The sequence below is a fragment of the Trichomycterus rosablanca genome, chromosome 2 (genome assembly GCF_030014385.1).
Source record: "Trichomycterus rosablanca isolate fTriRos1 chromosome 2, fTriRos1.hap1, whole genome shotgun sequence".
In the NCBI taxonomy this organism is placed as follows: domain Eukaryota; kingdom Metazoa; phylum Chordata; class Actinopteri; order Siluriformes; family Trichomycteridae; genus Trichomycterus; species Trichomycterus rosablanca.
In genome coordinates, this window is record NC_085989.1 from 16,289,069 (window position 1) to 16,308,497 (window position 19,429).

General features: G+C 40.9%; 1 protein-coding gene across 1 annotated transcript in view; it reads left to right on the plus strand.

The window, feature by feature from the left end:
- Positions 1–19,429, plus strand: part of hivep1 (HIVEP zinc finger 1) — a 113,306-nt gene that overhangs the window by 71,555 nt on the left and 22,322 nt on the right. The window contains exon 3 of the mRNA XM_063011964.1: positions 8,274–8,327. Within this exon, the coding sequence (XP_062868034.1) occupies positions 8,274–8,327 (54 nt within the window). The remainder of the gene's footprint in view (positions 1–8,273; positions 8,328–19,429) is intronic.

The window sequence follows — 19,429 nt, forward strand, 5'->3', positions numbered from 1 at the left end:
AGTCCACGTGTTCGGCGTCATATCCAGAGGTTGGCTTTAAAAAATAGACACATGAGTGCTGCCAGCATTGCTGCAGAGGTTGAAGACGTGGGAGGTCAGCCTGTCAGTGCTCAGACCATACGCCGCACACTGCATCAACTCGGTCTGCATGGTCGTCATCCCAGAAGGAAGCTGACGCACAAGAAAGCCCGCAAACAGTTTTCTGAAGACAAGCAGTCCAAGAACATGGATTACTGGAATGCCCTGTGGTCTGACGAGACCAAGATAAACTTGTTTGGCTCAGATGGTGTCCAGCATGTGTGGCGGCGCCCTGGTGAGAAGTACCAAGACAACTGTATATTGCCTACAGTCAAGCATGGTGGAGGTAGCATCATGGTCTTGGGCTGCATGAGTGTTGCTGGCACTGGGGAGCTGCAGTTCATTGAGGGAAACATGAATTCCAACATGTACTGTGACATTCTGAAACAGAGCATGATCCCCTCCCTTCGAAAACTGGGCCTCATGGCAGTTTTCCAACAGGATAACGACCCCAAACACAACCTCCAAGATGACAACTGCCTTGCTGAGGAAGCTGAAGGTAAAGGTGATGGACTAAACCCAATTGAGCACCTGTGGCGCATCCTCAAGTGGAAGGTGGAGGAGTTCAAGGTGTCTAACATCCACCAGCTCTGTGATGTCATCATGGAGGAGTGGAAGAGGATTCCAGTAGCAACCTGTGCAGCTCTGGTGAATTCCATGCCCAGGAGGGTTAAGGCAGTGCTGGATAATAATGGTGGTCACACAAAATATTGACACTTTGGGCACAATTTGGACATGTTCACTGTGGGGTGTACTCACTTATGTTGCCAGCCATTTAGACATTAATGGCTGTGTGTTGAGTTATTTTCAGAAGACAGTAAATCTACACTGCTATACAAGTTGTACACTGACTACTCTAAGTTATATCCAAGTTTCATTTCTATAGTGTTGTCCCATGAAAAGATATAATAAAATATTTGCAGAAATGTGAGGGGTGTACTCACTTTTGTGATACACTGTATATATATATATATATATATATATATCATTTAAAGCACCCCTGAACAGTTTAAAAATTGTAATACATTGTTTGGGAAAAAAAAAAAGCTGAAAATGTCCTGGCATTGACTTTACCCTTATTAACCCCTAGAGAATCTTTATAGTATGCTTTATGCAAATTGGGACACAACCCTAACTTAAAGGCAGGCTGCTGGGACAGTGGTAGCTTAGTAGGTAGAGCTTTGGACTATCAGTTGGAAGATTGTCAGCCTAAATCCAGCCCCTGCTTTGCAGCCACTGTTGGTTTCTTGAGCAGGGCTCTCAACCCTGTCTGCTCCATGGGTGATGTACTGACCCTGCACTCTGAACCCGCCCTCCAATCGAGCTGGGATATGTGGAAATTTTTCACTAGACTGTACACATGTATATGTATATATGACTAAGGTATTCTTCTTCATTCTTTTTATGAACCTAGCTTACTGGATAACGTACACACACTCACATCGGTTGACATGCACTGTAAGGGTGGGAGGTGAAGCCAAATTTAACCACCCTAATAAGCTCTGTCTGAGCTGTTGGATGATTGGATCATTTTGGTAGGATGTCTATCCCTTGAAACAGTCAGTATGCGTCTCACATACATGTGGCAACAGGCCTATTCCTGTTCCATGGCTGTGCTTCTGTGCACATATTGAGGCCTATAATGATATAGTTTATTAAATTGGTTTTTTAAACCCCAGTGGTCTGCATAGAGCCCTGACCATAATTCTATTGAACTTCGTTGATATAAATTGTAATGTCGATTATGAACCAGGTCTTCTTCTCTAACATTAGTGCTTGATCTCACTATTGCTCCTTTGAAAGCAACCAATTTGTAGTGCTTTATTCAGATCACACAGTGTAAGCATATACAGTCAAGCCGGAAAGTCTGAACACCCCTTTCACCTTCTCCACGTTGTATTACAGTACAGACTCATTCTATAATAGATTAAGTTCATTTTTTGTCACAAGTTTCTACACAGAATAGCCACAATGACAAAGTGAAAGCAGGTTTTTAGACATTTGTGCTAAAAAAAATCAAAATGTAAAATATCACATGTACACAAGTGTGCACACCCAATGATCTGACACCCAATAGTGGGCTGAGGTGCATTTTGTTTTCACTGATACTGCTTGAGATGTTCCTACAATGTAATTGGAGTTCACCTGTGCTAAATTCAATTGATTGGACATGATTGGGGATTGCCAACACCTGCCTATATAAGGTCCCACAGTTGACCGTGCATATCAGAGCAAGATGGGGTAAAAAAAAATTATCTGCAGACCTCATAAACAGGATTGTGTCAAGGCATAGATATGGAGAAGGGTACAGAAAAATTGCTGCAGCTTTACAGCTCCCACAGAGCACAGTGGCCACCATCATTCATAAATGGAAGAAATCTTCCTAGACCTGGCCACCCGGCCAAACTGAGCGATCGGGAAAGACGGGCCTTGGCCAGGGAGGTGAGCAGAAACCCGAGGGTCACTCTGACAGAGCTCCAGCGTATCCTTGTGGAGATGGGAGAACTTATCAGAAGATCAACTATCCAGGCAGCACTCCACAAATCACACCTTTATGGTAGATTGGCCAGTCGGAAGCCACTCCTTAGTTAAAGGCACATGACAGCCCTCTTGGAGTTTGCCAAAAGCCACCTAGAGAACTCTCAAACCATGAGAAACAAGATTCTCTGGTCTGATAAAACCAAAATTGAACTGAATACCAAGCGGCACATTTGGAGGCACCACTCATCACCTGGCTAATGCCATCCCTACAGTGAAGCATGGCAGCATCATGATGTGGGGATGTTTTTCAGCAGCAGGACCGGGGTGACTAGTCCTGAAGTACACCGAGATCCTTAAAAAAAAACCTGCTCCAGAGCGCTCTGGACCTCAGACTGGGGTGAAGGTTTACCTTCCATCATGACAACGACCCAAAGCACACAGCCAAGAGAACAAAGGAGTGGCTTTGGAGAAAGTCTGTGAATGTCCTTGAGTGGCCCAGCTAGAGCCCAGACCTGAATCCAATCAAACATCTGTAGAAGGAGCTGAAAATGGCTGTGTACCGACACTCCCCATCCAACCTGACGGAGCTTGCAAGGATATGCCAAGAGGAATGGGCAAAAATGTCCAGAAACAAGTGTGCCAAGCTTGTAGCTTCTTTCCCAAGACGCCTTGAAGCTGTAATTGCTGCCAAAGGTGCATCAACCAAGTATTAGGCTAAGGGTGTGTACAGATATTGCATATTTTCTAAACCCTGTTTTCACTTCATAATTAGTTGCAAATAAGACAATTGTGGAATTATAGTTTAGAATTTCTAATTCTTTTTCAGTTTTATATTTATATGTATATGAAGATTAATTCATTCTAGTTTATAGTGAGGTTGAGCAATCCCGATTAGGGTTGCTTTGGATTCTGTATTTGTAATCATTACTTGGTATATATTTAAGTTCAACTTTAGTTTTACTTTCAGTTTGTGTAAACTCTAATAACCATGGGGAGAAAAAAAGTTGAAATCATAAGAGGTGTGATTCAGACTGAGAATGATTATGGTTCCTAATGATGATAGATGGTGCAATAAAAGCAGAGACCAGCTGTAGATTCTTTCATTCTTTGTCATTCTGATCGGGCTTGTGAGTTGTGTGTGAGGTGTGTGCGTGTGTGTGTGTGTGTGTGACAGTAATGAGGAGGGAAGGGTTGTTGACTGTGCTTCTGGGAAAAGCCGGCCCTCCGAAAGAGCTCACTGAGCTTGGAACTCCCATCTGAATGCCAGCCAGCATTTGCTCTTTTTCTGTCACTAAGGTCAAACAGGGTGAATTGAAGTTACATTAAACCTTCTGCTTAATCTGCCTTTCTCTGTCATTATTTCCATTTCTGATTTTTTCAGTTCTGATTGAACTACAACCCCAAATCAGAAAAAGTTGGGACAGTGTGGAAAATGCAACAAAAACAAAAATGCAGTGTTTCTTACATTTAGTTTGACTTTTATTTGATTGCAGACAGGATGAACCTGAGATATTTCATGTTTTATCTGCTCAACTTCATTTCATTTATTAATAAACATCCATTCCTGCACTTCAGGCCTGCAACACATTCCAAAAAAAAGTTGGGATGAGGGCAATTTAGGGCTAGTAAATGAGGTGGAAAAACTAAATAATGATTCGATTCCAAACAGGTGATGTCAACAGGTGATTGTAATCATGGTTTGGTATAAAAGCAGCATTCAGGATGATCAGAGGATCTCCAGTTTGTAAACAAATGCGTGAGAAAATGATTGAAATGTTTAAAAACAATGTACCTCAAAGAAAGATTGGAAGGGATTTGCTTATTTCTCCCTCTACAGTGCATAATATCGGCACTACATCAAGAACCGCCACTCAACAATAGCTGATATAACCACATGGGTGAGGGATTACTTTGGCAAACCTTTGTCAAGCACTACAATACTGTTACATGCACAAATGCCACTTAAAACTTTACTGTGCAAATAAGAAGCCTTATATTATCCATGTCCAAAAGCGGCGTCGACTTCTCTGGGCTCGGAGGCATCTAGGATGGACCATTACACAGTGGAAACGTGTATTGTGGTCAGATGAATCAGCATTCCAGGTCTTTTTTTTTTTTTTTTTTTTTTTTTGGAGAAATTTGACGCCGTGTGCTCCGGACCAAATTTTGAAGTGAAAAATGCGACAACGACGACCCCGTACTGTTGCACATTTTAAGACGTGTTTGCAGGAAGAATGGGACAAAATAAAAGCTGAAACACCAAATCACTTGGTATCCTCTGTGCCAAAACGTCTTTTAAGTGTGGTGAAAAGGAAGGGCAACATTACAAAGTGCTAAATGCTTTACTGTCCCAACTTTTTTTGGAATGTGTTGCAGGTCTGAAATGAAGGAATGGATGTTTATTAATAAATGAAATGAAGTTGAGCAGATAAAACATGAAATATCTCAGGTTCATCCTGTCTGCAATCAAATAAAAGTCAAAGTAAATGGTGTGTAATGGTATGAGTGGATAAGACACAGCAGCGCTGCTGGAGTTTTTAAAAACCTCACTGTCACTGCTGGACTGAGAATAGTCCACCAACTAAAAATATCCAGCCAACAGCGCCCCATGGGCAGCATCCTGTGACCACTGATGATCTAGAAGATGACCAACTCAAACAGCAGCAATAGATGAGCAATCGTCTCTGACTTTACATCTACAAGGTGGACCAACTAGACAGAGGTGTCTAACAGAGTGGACAGTAAGTGGACACGGTATTTAAAAACTCCAGCGGCGCTGCTGTGTCTGATCCACTCATACCAGCACAACACACACTAACACACCACCACCATGTCATTGTCACTGCATTGACACCTCCAGCGGCGCTGCTGTGTCCGATCCACTCATACCAGCACAACACACACTAACACACCACCACCATGTCATTGTCACTGCAGTACTAAGAATGATCCACCACCTAAATAATATCTGCTCTGTGGTGGTCCGGTGGGGGTCCTGACCATTGAAGAACAGGGTGAAAGCAGGCTAAAAAGGTATTTAGAGAAACAGATGGACTACAGTCAGTAATTGTAGAATTGTAGACAATAGACAGTGAGTGTAGAAACAAGGAGTTTTAATGTTATGGCTGATCGGTGTATAGTAAATCCCTCATACACATACATTCACATTTGAGTTTGTTTTTCAGCTGCATCACCTTCCTTTTAATAGTACACTATCAGCATGATTCACTTATAAGTGATTCCACATCATTGACTCATTAAAGTGTCTTTACATCCAGCCTGCGAGTGCCAACATAGTCTTTCAAAGCTGTCGTATTGAATAAATAAATTGATTATTTTTACACTTTATATTTTTATATTTTAACTGTATTTACCTGTATTAAGTGAAATTGGTTTCCTTTATTGTCAGATAATTTGCTTTTTTAAATATTGCTTAAATAAGTAGAAATATCAGAAAAAAGGTTGTTTCAGTATACATTAATGCCCGTCCCATTGTGAGAATTAGAAGTTCAAATCTGCTGAATTAGACAGATTAACATCCTTTAAGATCATCAGACAATGATTCTGTATGTCATTCTGTTAAGATATTGGCATTTATATTAGAGGGTCGTTCTCTGTAAAGAAGGAACCAGTACAGACATATAAACACTGTTTTTATTTATTTATTTATTCATCACAGTGTCCTGATTGCTCTTTGTAAAATTTTGTTTTGAGAAATGATATCAAGGTTTGTTTAGTTGAGTTAAGTTTAGGATGGAGACAGAAGGGCGTGACTGCAGTACACTCATGATGACCTCGGCCATGGCACCCCCTCTTTCATCCCACCCCCATACTCTTCCTGAGATCTGTGCACCTAAAAAATATGCATCATGCTTGCAGGCAATAACATGAACAGAAATCCAGTGTGACACCATTTGATGGGACCATTTCTGAATGGTCAACTTTTTAAAGGGATCTATAACAAAGCAATCTTTTTAACTGTGGCTTGTTGGCCTGCTCTCTACAGTGATATAAACTGTTACCACCACCTCTTACAGATATTCTTACTTTCATATCAATAATGCACATTCTTACCATGGGCGGCTCGTTCCTTAGGGAGATCGGACGACGCACCACCAAAGGGCGAAAGGGAAGAAATTTCACCAAAAAAATCACGTTCAACCAGTGTTAAACTAGCTGTGACTGTTCTGAATATCGTAGCCCAATCAGCGTCGAGTTGTGTTTGGTACAGTACCGCCCCTTTTGGGCGATTTCAATCTGATTGAAAATCGCCCAGATTTCTCTGATAGACTCTCATATTAAGTCACTTTTTTTCGAACTGTAGGCACTGCAATACATCTGTATGGGTTCCGGGAGGGCTCACACTTACATGCTTGCGTCACACGTAACCTGGTGTAGCGATAATTGGAGCAGCTAGCGATCTCGTCAACATGACTACTATTACCTCAGGATCTGCTGCACCTAAAATAAAATGCTATCTTATGAAGACTGAATTAAATTGTTAGGGTGAAGGCTTTAGTTAATTTTATGATTAATGGTAAAGCTGGTCTCTCTCCATGTTCAAAGTTATTTGTGAGGGCAAACTGACAGATGACTTAGGATGTTAATTATTTAAGCTTTAATTTACCCATTGAACGGGTCACCTTGGCCATCATCGCAACAGTTGCCCCCCCTGAGAGATTTGGCAGGAGCCGCCACTGATTCTTACATAAATGTCATAAAACATACATAACATAAAGGATTTTACTGAATTAATTGCAGTGGACTCATTGCTCATGTTTGTGAGTAGCCAACACAATGAGTATTAATTTTAGTAATATTAGATCCACAGTTATGTTTCTGTTTCACACATCTAAACTAAAATAAAAAAAAAAAAAGACTACACCTTAACTGCTTCTTACATCCATTCCTGCATTTCAGGCCTGCAGGACATCTAAAAAAAGTTGGGGCAGTAAAGCATTTACCACTTTGTAATGTTGCCATTCCTTCTCACAAAACTTCAAATATGTTTTGGCATCAAGAATACCAAGTCGGGCCGCTCAGGTGGCGCAGTGGTAAAAACACACGCTGGAACCGGAGCTGGGGTCTCAAATACATCATATCGAATGTCAGCTCTGCCTGCCGGCTAGGCTAGGATACATGAACAACGATTGACCTGTTGTTCAGATATGGGCGGGATTAAGCCGCATAGGGTCTATCTCTCATAACTTATGCAATTACAACCTCTGCTGGCTGACTGATGGCGCCTGCACAGAGATGAGAAAAGAGTGCTCTCAGGGTGTGTCTCTCCATACACAGTGCTGAGCTGCACTGCACTCATCAAAAGTGTGGGTGATAAGATGCATATGGCTGCTGCCCACGTGTCGGAGGTGGCGTGGGTTAGCTTTGTTCTCCTCGATCAGAGCAGGGATCGGCATTGGTGGAGAGGAAGCATGATGCAATTGAGCGGTTGGATGCGCTAAAGGGGAGAAAAAGGGGAGAAAATGCAAAAAAAATAAAATATAAAAAGAATACCAAGTGATGAAGTGTTTGTTGTTGTTGTTGTTTTACATGTCAATGAGCATCAAAGTTAAAATCTATGTATTTTCCTGTATTAAATTACTTTGATTTTATTTGATGCACTAATAAAGAATAAATAAAATTGCATACTGCATAATAACTAAAATTGTGTGAATATGTATAGGCTAAAGGAATTTCTCATCTTTTTTTTGCAGATAAGATAGAAGAGGCACAGAAGGAGCTCAAAGAGCCCAGGGGTGCTCAGAAAGGTATTTTTTTCTTTTACAGTCTTTACAGAATATTTATTTGTTTATGAAAGGTATACACTATAAGTACTAGGTGGAAACATAGTGCAGTATTCACATTAAAACCAGCAGATATTGTAAAGAATACACATGCTCAAAATGCTTATTGAACATACACTAATCAGCAATAACATTAAAACCACCTTCTGGTTTCTACACACACTGTCCATTTAATCAGCTCCACTTACCATATAGAAGCACAGAACCACCACAGAGCAGGTATTATTTAGGTGGTGGGTGATTCTCAGCACTGCAGTGACACTGGCATGGTGGTGGTGTGTTAGTGTGTGTTGTGCTGGTATGAGTGGATCAGACAGAGCAGCGCTGCTGGAGTTTTTAAATACCGTGTCCACTCACTGTCCACTCTGTTAGACACTCCTACCTAGTTGGTCCACCTTGTAGATGTAAAGTCAGACACGATCGCTCATCTATTGCAGCTGTTTGAGTTGGTCATCTTCTTGACCTTCATCAGTGGTCACAGCGCTGCCCATGGGGTGCTGTTGGCTGGATATTTTTAGTTGGTGGACTATTCTCAGTCCAGCAGTGACAGTGAGGTGTTTAAAAACTCCATCAGCATTGCTGTGTCTTATTCACTCATACCAGCACAACACACACTAACACACCACCACCATGTCAGTGTCACTGCAGTGTTGAGAATGATCCACCACCTAAATAATACCTACTCTGTAGTGGTCCTGGGAGAGTCCTGACCATTGAAGAAGAGCATGAAAGGGGGCTAACAAAGCATGCAGAGAAACAGTCAGTCATTGTAGAACTACAAAGTGCTTCTATATGGTAAGTGGAGCTGCTAAAATGTACAGTGAGTGTAGAAACAAGGAGGTGGTTTTAATGTTATGGCTGATGTTTGCATTCGTTTTTGCGGTGATGCCAATACAGGGAAGTGTGGTTTGTGAAGAGTGAAATGTTTCAATAGTACTGGTGGGTGAGGACCACCCACATGATGATCAGGCAATTTTTCTATTGTGCTGTACATGTACATTAGTCGGTGACTCTCCACCTAAGAGTCCATCATCATCAGGTCATCCCACATTACCTGGGATGAAATATCTTTCAGCCCTCTGTCTAACACATTAAATAACAATGCAAATGAGAGAAAACAGGGAAGTGAGGTATTGTTTATACATTCGGATACAGTGTGGTACCTTGTATCTTACCTACAGGGCAGGGAGAACCTGTGGGTCTGCCACATTTTAAAGCACCCTGTCCATGTAGGGGCACTTCTCATGAAAAAGCTGCAACCAACCTACTCAGACCAAGCTCCAGATCTTGAGGGCAAGATTAAGTCGAAAATGGCACATGGGGGTTAAAAGGAGGGTTGTCACAGTGTAACCGTAAGGTAAATTTGATTGAAAGTGCTAGTTTGCTACAAAGTAAGTTTTTTTTTTTTTGGATGGGAAATTTAATGAATGTTCAATAATTCAATGTTCAATAATAACACATTAACATTAAACATTAAATAAAAACATTAAACTCAACAGCGTAGAAATAAACAAATAATATGTAAGTTCAGATAAAAAACAACAACCGATTAGCGACTGTATTTAGCCGTTTTACTTAGTGCCTTTACTTTCCTAGGTACCAGTTAAAAGCTTAAACTGGCGTTTTGTTTTCATTGCAAATTACAGCACAGTGGCCAAAATCCAAAACACAGCAAAATATCCATAACCACTGCTTACCTTAGCTTATGTTGTTTCAGATGCTATTAAATTTATATTCGTGTGTCCCATTAGGGATATAATCTGTTCTTTTGTAAATGTGCTCGGTTGTGAAGTAAAACACTAACTCGTTAGAAAGCCAATCAAGCGTTTCATTGACCATCATCGGTGTGATGCTGCAATACATGCAAATAACAGCATTTCTTAAAAAAAATTTTAATCAGAAGGTCCGATTGGTTCAGAAAGCAGTTCTTACAATCATTAGCGGCAATTCTGTAGGAGTGTTCCATTCACATTATTTGTTACTGTAACTAATTACTTGTCACATGTAACTAATGTTGCTGACTTTTGTTGTCCACAAGTTATTTTTTGCGAGTGACGAGTCGAGTCCGAGTCATTTGAAACGAGTCTGAGTCGAGTCTGAAGTTGCTGTGTGTGTGACTTACGTGTGACTTGGACTCGACTCGGACTGTGTGTGCAACTTACGTGCGATTCGGTCCCCATCTCTGGGTAGCACTGTCGCCTCACAGCAAGAAGGTCCTGGGTTCGATCCCCAGGAGTGGCAATCTGGGTCCTTTCTGTGTGGAGTTTGCATGTTCTCCCTGTGTCTGCATGGGTTTCCTCCCACAGTCCAAAGACATGCAAGTGAGGTGAATTGGAGACACTAAATTGTCCATGACTGTGTTTGATATAACCTTGTGAACTGATGAATCTTATGTAATGAGTAACTACCGTTCCTGTCATGAATGTAACCAAAGTGTAAAACATGACGTTAAAATCCTAATAAACAAACAAACAAACTCAAATGTGTCCCAAACAATTAGGCATTGTGCATTATTTGGCTTACCCTGTCAATGGTTCAAGATTTGTCCCATCTCGGACCACTGTTGGTTGGTACTCTCCACGGTTGTCAATTAGCATTATAGATTTGTATGTGTTTTAAAATAGCCACTTACATTTTTATGCATAATTATGTATTGGCTTATTGTACTGTATATCAAAGTGGATCTGGTCCTTGAAGTCTTTTTACCATGCACAATAATAAGAAGAAGAGGATCAGTATTTACTAATTTTATGCTTAATTGTACAAATTGCCCAAATTTAAAGCATTTTTTTTTTTTTTTAGTTTTTTTGAAGACAATTAATGTTGCTAAAATTCTATTTATACTTTGCCATTCATAGGGATTTATTTTAATGACTAACCAACCACTGACAAATCATTTCTCACCTACCTTTTGGTGCCAACCAAAATGATATAAAAGGGAGGGAAGGGAAATCCCACACTGGGAGGAGGGACTGCAGCAGATGTTCAGCTCAGGCAATGCACTTCTGTTACAGTTTGGCAGGAAACAAGAGCACCTTTGTATATTAACTAGGAGACCAGGCACGGAAAAGGTTTTAAATATTTTTCACTCTCATTAAAATGTCCTTGCTGTATTTAATGTTGCTGTTTGAGCCAGACATTGACTAAAGGAACACGAATGAGTGTATGACTTACCTACCTAAAAAATATTGCTTATTTTATTAACTTCTCACACAGTTCACAAATTCAGTAATTTAGAAATGCACATTCACAGGTAACAGTAAATTTACTTTAGTAAATAATAAAACAAACATACAGAGGGGTCCAAAAAATATATCCACATGGTAATAGATGTTATCTATGGACTTTTTCAAAGTTAAATCAAATTACAACAGTACAGTATGATGTTCAAATGTGACATACAGACATGTGAAAAAGTTAGGACACCCCATGAGAACCTTTTGTCTTTTTAAAAATATTTAAACATATGAACATTTGAGCTTCATTTGAACAGTACTGAGAGATGGAGCTTATATTATTAAACAAATAAAACTGAAAAAATTACTTTTAAACCCAAGCTGTAAAATGTAATGAACAAAAATGGAAATTTATTGTGAGGAAAAAGTTAGGACACCTTATGCCCTAATAGCTGGTGTTTCCCCCTTTGCCTGAAATAACCTCAATCAGACGTTTACTATAACCATCTACCTTTCTGACATCGACTGGGAGAAAGTTTTTCCACTTTTCTTCAGCTGTGTGAGGTTTGAGGGGTTTCTTGCATGCACTTCCCGTTTCAAATCCCAGCATCTCAATAAAATTAGAATCAGGGCTTTGACTTGGCCATTCCAGAACTCTCCATTTCTTTCTTTTGAGCCATTCCTTGGTGGATTTACTGGAATGTTTTGGGTCGTTGTCATGTTGCATGGTCCACCTCCGCTTCAGTTTTAAAACAGATGGTCTTACATTTTTCTCAAGCACCCTCTGATATACTGAAAAATTCATTGTAGATTCTATAATGGAGAGCTTGCCAGGCCCTGCTGCTGTAAAGCAGCCCCAAACCATGACATTTCCACCTCCATGCTTCACAGTAGGTATGAGGTTCTTGTGCTCAAATGCTGTGTTTGGTTTGCACCAAAGATGTCTTCTGTTACTGTGCCCAAATAATTCAGCTTTGGATTCATCTGTCCAAAGCACATTGTTCCAGAAGTCCTGGTCTTTGTCTAGGTCTCTTTCTGATGATATATGCATGTACCTTGACATGAACTGTGGCAAGAGCTACCTGTAGGTCCTGTGATGACATTGTAGGATTATTGGAGATTTCTTTACGCATCTTGCAGTCTGCTCTTGGGCTGAACTTGCTAGGACGGCCTGACCTGGTCATGTTGGCAGTTGTTTTAAATGTTCACCACTAGTAATTATTTTCCGGACAGTGGAATGGCTGATTTCTAATTGTTTTGAGATCTTTTTAAATCCCTTCCCAGACTCATATGCATCTGCACCCTGCCACAAAGCAGAAATGCTTCAGGAATGGTTTGAGGAGCACAACAACCAGTTTGAGGTGTTGACTTGGCCTCCAAATTACCAGATCTCAATACAATCAAGCATCTGTGGGATGTGCTGGACAAACAAGTTCCGATCCATGGAGGCCTCACCTCACAACTTACAGGAGTTAAAGGATCTGCTGCTAACATCTTGGTGCCAGATACCACAGCACACCTTCAGGGGTCTAGTGGAGTCCATGCCTCGACGGGTCAGGGCTGTTTTGGCAGCAAAAAGGGGATATTAGGAAGGTGGTCATAACGTTATGCCTGATCGGTGTATTCAAGAAAAATGCTAAATGTAAGCATGTTATACAAACCTTACTTCCAGACAAGTTTGGACTATTTTTTAAAAAGGCAAAACTGTAATTTGTTAAATGACCTAAACTTTAATTTAAGTGATAAAAGTATAAAGTAATTGTTTGTCTTTTTACTGTGCTGTAATTGTATTTTGTAAATAGAGTAGACCCTTAACTTACGAATTTAATTGGTTCTGAAGGGCTGTTCTTAAGTCAAAATGTTCGTTAGTTAAACCTATTTTTCCCATAAGAAATAATGTAAATAAAATTAATCTGTGCCAGACCTCCCAAACCCCTTACCCAACCTCTCTAATGTCTTAAATGGTCTTTTTTGTTATAAATACAAGTATATTTTCCCTTAAATCTTAAATTATAGAATAGATAATACTGTAATAAACAATAATAAACAACAATACACAGTAGTACTGTACATAAAAAACTCATCACATTTCAGTACAGTACGTGTGCTGTACCATACACCATAATACATTTTCTTCTTTTTATATAAAATGTATCTACCAGAAACAACAATAACTCTCAGATTTATCTATTATTTCTTTCTTTATTTTAATAGTGTTGTATTTTGTAGGTGTAAATGCACGAAAGAAAGAATACTTTACTCAGCCGAGTACAACAACAAATAGTAAAAGATTCATTTTCTCACCACTACGCTTTCTAGGCACCTTGTTTAGGGACATTTTAGTATTTAATTTCACAAAGTATAAAGAAAACACCGGAAAAACACAGCCCGCTCTCCGAATGTTCACTCACTGTGTATATATATGTGTATATATATATATATATATATATATATACAGGGGTTGGACAAAATAACTGAAACACCTGTCATTTTAGTGTGGGAGGTTTCATGGCTAAATTGGACCAGTCTGGTGGCCAATCTTCATTAATTGCACATTGCACCAGTAAGAGCAGAGTGTGAAGGTTCAATTAGCAGGGTAAGAGCACAGTTTTGCTCAAAATATTGCAATGCACACAACATTATGGGTGACATACCAGAGTTCAAAAGAGGATAAATTGTTGGTGCACGTCTTGCTGGCGCATCTGTGACCAAGACAGCAAGTCTTTGTGATGTATCAAGAGCCACGGTATCCAGGGTAATGTCAGCATACCACCAAGAAGGACAAACCACATCCAACAGGATTAACTGTGGACGCAAGAGGAAGCTGTCTGAAAGGGATGTTCGGGTGCTAACCCGGATTGTATCCAAAAAACATAAAACCACGGCTGCCCAAATCACAGCAGAATTAAATGTGCACCTCGACTCTCCTGTTTCCACCAGAACTGTCCGTCGGGAGCTCCACAGGGTCAATATACACGGCCGGGCTGCTATAGCCAAACCTTTGGTCACTCGTGCCAATGCCAAACGTCGGTTTCAATGGTGCAAGGAGCGCAAATCTTGGGCTGTGGACAATGTGAAACATGTATTGTTCTCTGATGAGTCCACCTTTACTGTTTTCCCCACATCCGGGAGAGTTACGGTGTGGAGAAGCCCCAAAGAAGCGTACCACCCAGACTGTTGCATGCCCAGAGTGAAGCATGGGGGTGGATCAGTGATGGTTTGGGCTGCCATATCATGGCATTCCCTTGGCCCAATACTTGTGCTAGATGGGCGCGTCACTGCCAAGGACTACCGAACCATTCTGGAGGACCATGTGCATCCAATGGCGGTGCCGTGTATCAGGATGACAATGCACCAATACACACAGCAAGACTGGTGAAAGATTGGTTTAATGAACATGAAAGTGAAGTTAAACATCTCCCATGGCCTGCACAGTCACCAGATCTAAATATTATTGAGCCACTTTGGGGTGTTTTGAAGAAGCGAGTCAGGAAACGTTTTCCTCCACCAGCATCACGTAGTGACCTGGCCACTATCCTGCAAGAAGAATGGCTTAAAATCCCTCTGACCACTGTGCAGGACTTGTATATGTCATTTCCAAGACGAATTGACGCTGTATTGGCCGCAAAAGGAGGCCCTACACCATACTAGTAAATTATTGTGGTCTAAAACCAGGTGTTTCAGTTATTTTGTCCAACCCCTGTATGTATATATATATATATATATATATATATATATATACAGTGTATCACAGCAGTGAGTACACCCCTCACATTTCTGCAGATATTTAAGTATATCTTTTCATGGGACAACACTGACAAAATGACACTTTGACACAATGAAAAGTAGTCTGTGTGCAGCTTATATAACAGTGTAAATTTATTCTTCCCTCAAAATAACTCAATATACAGCCATTAATGTCTAAACCACCGGCAACAAAAGTGAGTACACCCCTAAGAGACTACACCCCTAAATGTCCAAATTGAGCACTGCTTGTCATTTTCCCTCCAAAATGTCATGTGATTTGTTAGTGTTACTAGGTCTCAGGTGTGCATAGGGAGCAGGTGTGTTCAATTTAGTAGTACAGCTCTCACACTCTCTCATACTGGTCACTGAAAGTTCCAACATGGCACCTCATGGCAAAGAACTCTCTGAGGATCTTAAAAGACGAATTGTTGCGCTACATGAAGATGGCCAAGGCTACAAGAAGATTGCCAACACCCTAAAACTGAGCTGCAGCACAGTGGCCAAGATCATCCAGCGTTTTAAAAGAGCAGGGTCCACTCAGAACAGACCTCGCGTTGGTCGTTCAAAGAAGCTGAGTGCACGTGCTCAGCATCACATCCAACTGCTGTCTTTGAAAGATAGGCGCAGGAGTGCTGTCAGCATTGCTGCAGAGATTGAAAAGGTGGGGGGTCAGCCTGTCAGTGCTCAGACCATACGCTGCACACTACATCAAATTGGTCTGCATGGCTGTCACCCCAGAAGGAAGCCTCTTCTGAAGTCTCTACACAAGAAAGCCTCAAACAGTTTGCTGAAGACATGTCAACAAAGGACATGGATTACTGGAACCATGTCCTATGGTTTGATGAGACCAAGATTAATTTGTTTGGTTCAGATGGTCTCAAGCATGTGTGGCGGCAATCAGGTGAGGAGTACAAAGATAAGTGTGTCATGCCTACAGTCAAGCATGGTGGTGGGAATGCCATGGTCTGGGGCTGCATGAGTGCAGCAGGTGTTGGGGAGTTACATTTCATTGAGGGACACATGAACTCCAATATGTACTGTGAAATACTGAAGCAGAGCATGATCCCCTCCCTCCGGAAACTGGGTCGCAGGGCAGTGTTCCAGCATGATAATGACCCCAAACACACCTCTAAGACGACCACTGCTTTATTGAAGAGGCTGAGGATAAAGGTGATGGACTGGCCAAGCATGTCTCCAGACCTAAACCCAATAGAACATCTTTGGGGCATCCTCAAGCGGAAGGTGGAGGAGCGCAAAGTCTCGAATATCCGCCAGCTCCGTGATGTCGTCATGGAGGAGTAAAAAAGCATTCCAGTGGCAACCTGTGAAGCTCTGGTAAACTCCATGCCCAGGAGAGTTAAGGAAGTTCTGGGAAATAATGGTGGCCACACAAAATATTGACACTTCAGGAACTTTCACTAAGGGGTGTACTCACTTTTGTTGCCGGTGGTTTAGACATTAATGGCTGTATATTGAGTTATTTTGAGGGAAGAATAAATTTACACTGTTATATAAGCTGCACACAGACTACTTTTCATTGTGTCAAAGTGTCATTTTGTCAGTGTTGTCCCATGAATATATATATATACAGTGTATCACAAAAGTGAGTACACCCCTCACATTTCTGCAGATATTTAAGTATATCTTTTCATGGGACAACACTGACAAAATGACACTTTGACACAATGAAAAGTAGTCTGTGTGCAGCTTATATAACAGTGTAAATTTATTCCTCCCTCAAAATAACTCAATATACAGCCATTAATGTCTAAACCACCGGCAACAAAAGTGAGTACACCCCTTAGTGAAAGTTCCTGAAGTGTCAATATTTTGTGTGGCCACCATTATTTCCCAGAACTGCCTTAACTCTCCTGGGCATGGAGTGTACCAGAGCTTCACAGGTTGCCACTGGAATGCTTTTCCACTCCTCCATGACGACATCACGGAGCTGGCGGATATTCGAGACTTTGCGCTCCTCCACCTTCCGCTTGAGGATGCCCCAAAGATGTTCTATTGGGTTTAGGTCTGGAGACATGCTTGGCCAGTCCATCACCTTTACCCTCAGCCTCTTCAATAAAGCAGTGGTCGTCTTAGAGGTGTGTTTGGGGTCATTATCATGCTGGAACACTGCCCTGCGACCCAGTTTCCGGAGGGAGGGGATCATGCTCTGCTTCAGTATTTCCCAGTACATATTGGAGTTCATGTGTCCCTCAATGAAATGTAACTCCCCAACACCTGCTGCACTCATGCAGCCCCAGACCATGGCATTCCCACCACCATGCTTGACTGTAGGCATGACACACTTATCTTTGTACTCCTCACCTGATTGCTGCCACACATGCTTGAGACCATCTGAACCAAACAAATTAATCTTGGTCTCATCAGACCATAGGACATGGTTCCAGTAATCCATGTCCTTTGTTGACATGTCTTCAGCAAACTGTTTGCGGGCTTTCTTGTGTAGAGACTTCAGAAGAGGCTTCCTTCTGGGGTGACAGCCATGCAGACCGATTTGATGTAGTGTGCGGCGTATGGTCTGAGCACTGACAGGCTGACCCCCCACCTTTTCAATCTCTGCAGCAATGCTGACAGCACTCCTGCGCCTATCTTTCAAAGACAGCAGTTGGCTGTGACGCTGAGCACGTGCACTCAGCTTCTTTGGACGACCAACGCGAGGTCTGTTCTGAGTGGACCCTGCTCTTTTAAAACGCTGGATGATCTTGGCCACTGTGCTGCAGCTCAGTTTCAGGGTGTTGGCAATCTTCTTGTAGCCTTGGCCATCTTCATGTAGCGCAACAATTCGTCTTTTAAGATCCTCAGAGAGTTCTTTGCCATGAGGTGCCATGTTGGAACTTTCAGTGACCAGTATGAGAGAGTGTGAGAGCTGTACTACTAATTTGAACACACCTGCTCCCTATGCACACTTGAGACCTAGTAACACTAACAAATCACATGACATTTTGGAGGGAAAATGACAAGCAGTGCTCAATTTGGACATTTAGGGGTGTAGTCTCTTAGGGGTGTACTCACTTTTGTTGCCGGTGGTTTAGACATTAATGGCTGTATATTGAGTTATTTTGAGGGAGGAATAAATTTACACTGTTATATAAGCTGCACACAGACTACTTTTCATTGTGTCAAAGTGTCATTTTGTCAGTGTTGTCCCATGAAAAGATATACTTAAATATCTGCAGAAATGTGAGGGGTGTACTCACTTTTGTGATACACTGTATATAGATATATAGATAGATAGATAGATAGATAGAGAGAGAGAGAGAGAGAGAGAGAGAGAGAGAGAGAGAGAGAGAGAGAGAGAGAGAGAGAGAGAAACTTGTGTTTCGCGAATTTCGGTTCGTAATCCAAAATTTGTTTGTACGTTAAGTTGGAAAAAGATCGCTCGTAACCCAAAATGTTCGTATAGTATGAAAAAAAGCTACTGTATTTAATGATTAAAGTGCAATAGTATAAATTATAATATAAAAAGTTAATATATTATATTTAATAAATTGAATTGTTTGTCATTGAAAACACTGAAAACATTATATTTCTCCTTTTGTATGTTACATAAATGGTTAAATACATTATGCCACATGGTGTTGTTAGTGCCTAGGAGACTGAAGCTAAAAAAAGCACAGTTCCATTTTCCAGTTTTCAAAACTTCCATTACTCTGTGAAAAAAAAAAAAAGAAGAAACTTGGCAGAAAAAAAAGAGCACTTACTAACGAGACCATTTTTATTTTGTGTTTTACATTGTGTTTCATGCTTTCTGAGGTGGCATTCATAATCAAATCAGCAACTAACAGTGCTGCTGGTTTTACTTAGGGTTACTCTTAGTTACTGTTTGTATCTTAAATAGGTATCTGGATTCATATGACTGGAACATTTGGGACTAGACCAGTAGCCAGTGTAAAAGCACAATTTTGTATTATGTTGTCATTATGGAGACTTCTCACACAGTTTCATAATATGGACATGCAGACTGGGTTTAGTATCCCCTTATTTTATGTGGTAAAAGTGTACTTTAAGCAGATTATAAAGAGTTATTATTGTGTTGTAATATACACCGATCAGCCATAACATTAAAACCACCTCCTTGTTTCTACACTCACTACACTCATTTTATCAGCTCCACTTACCATATAG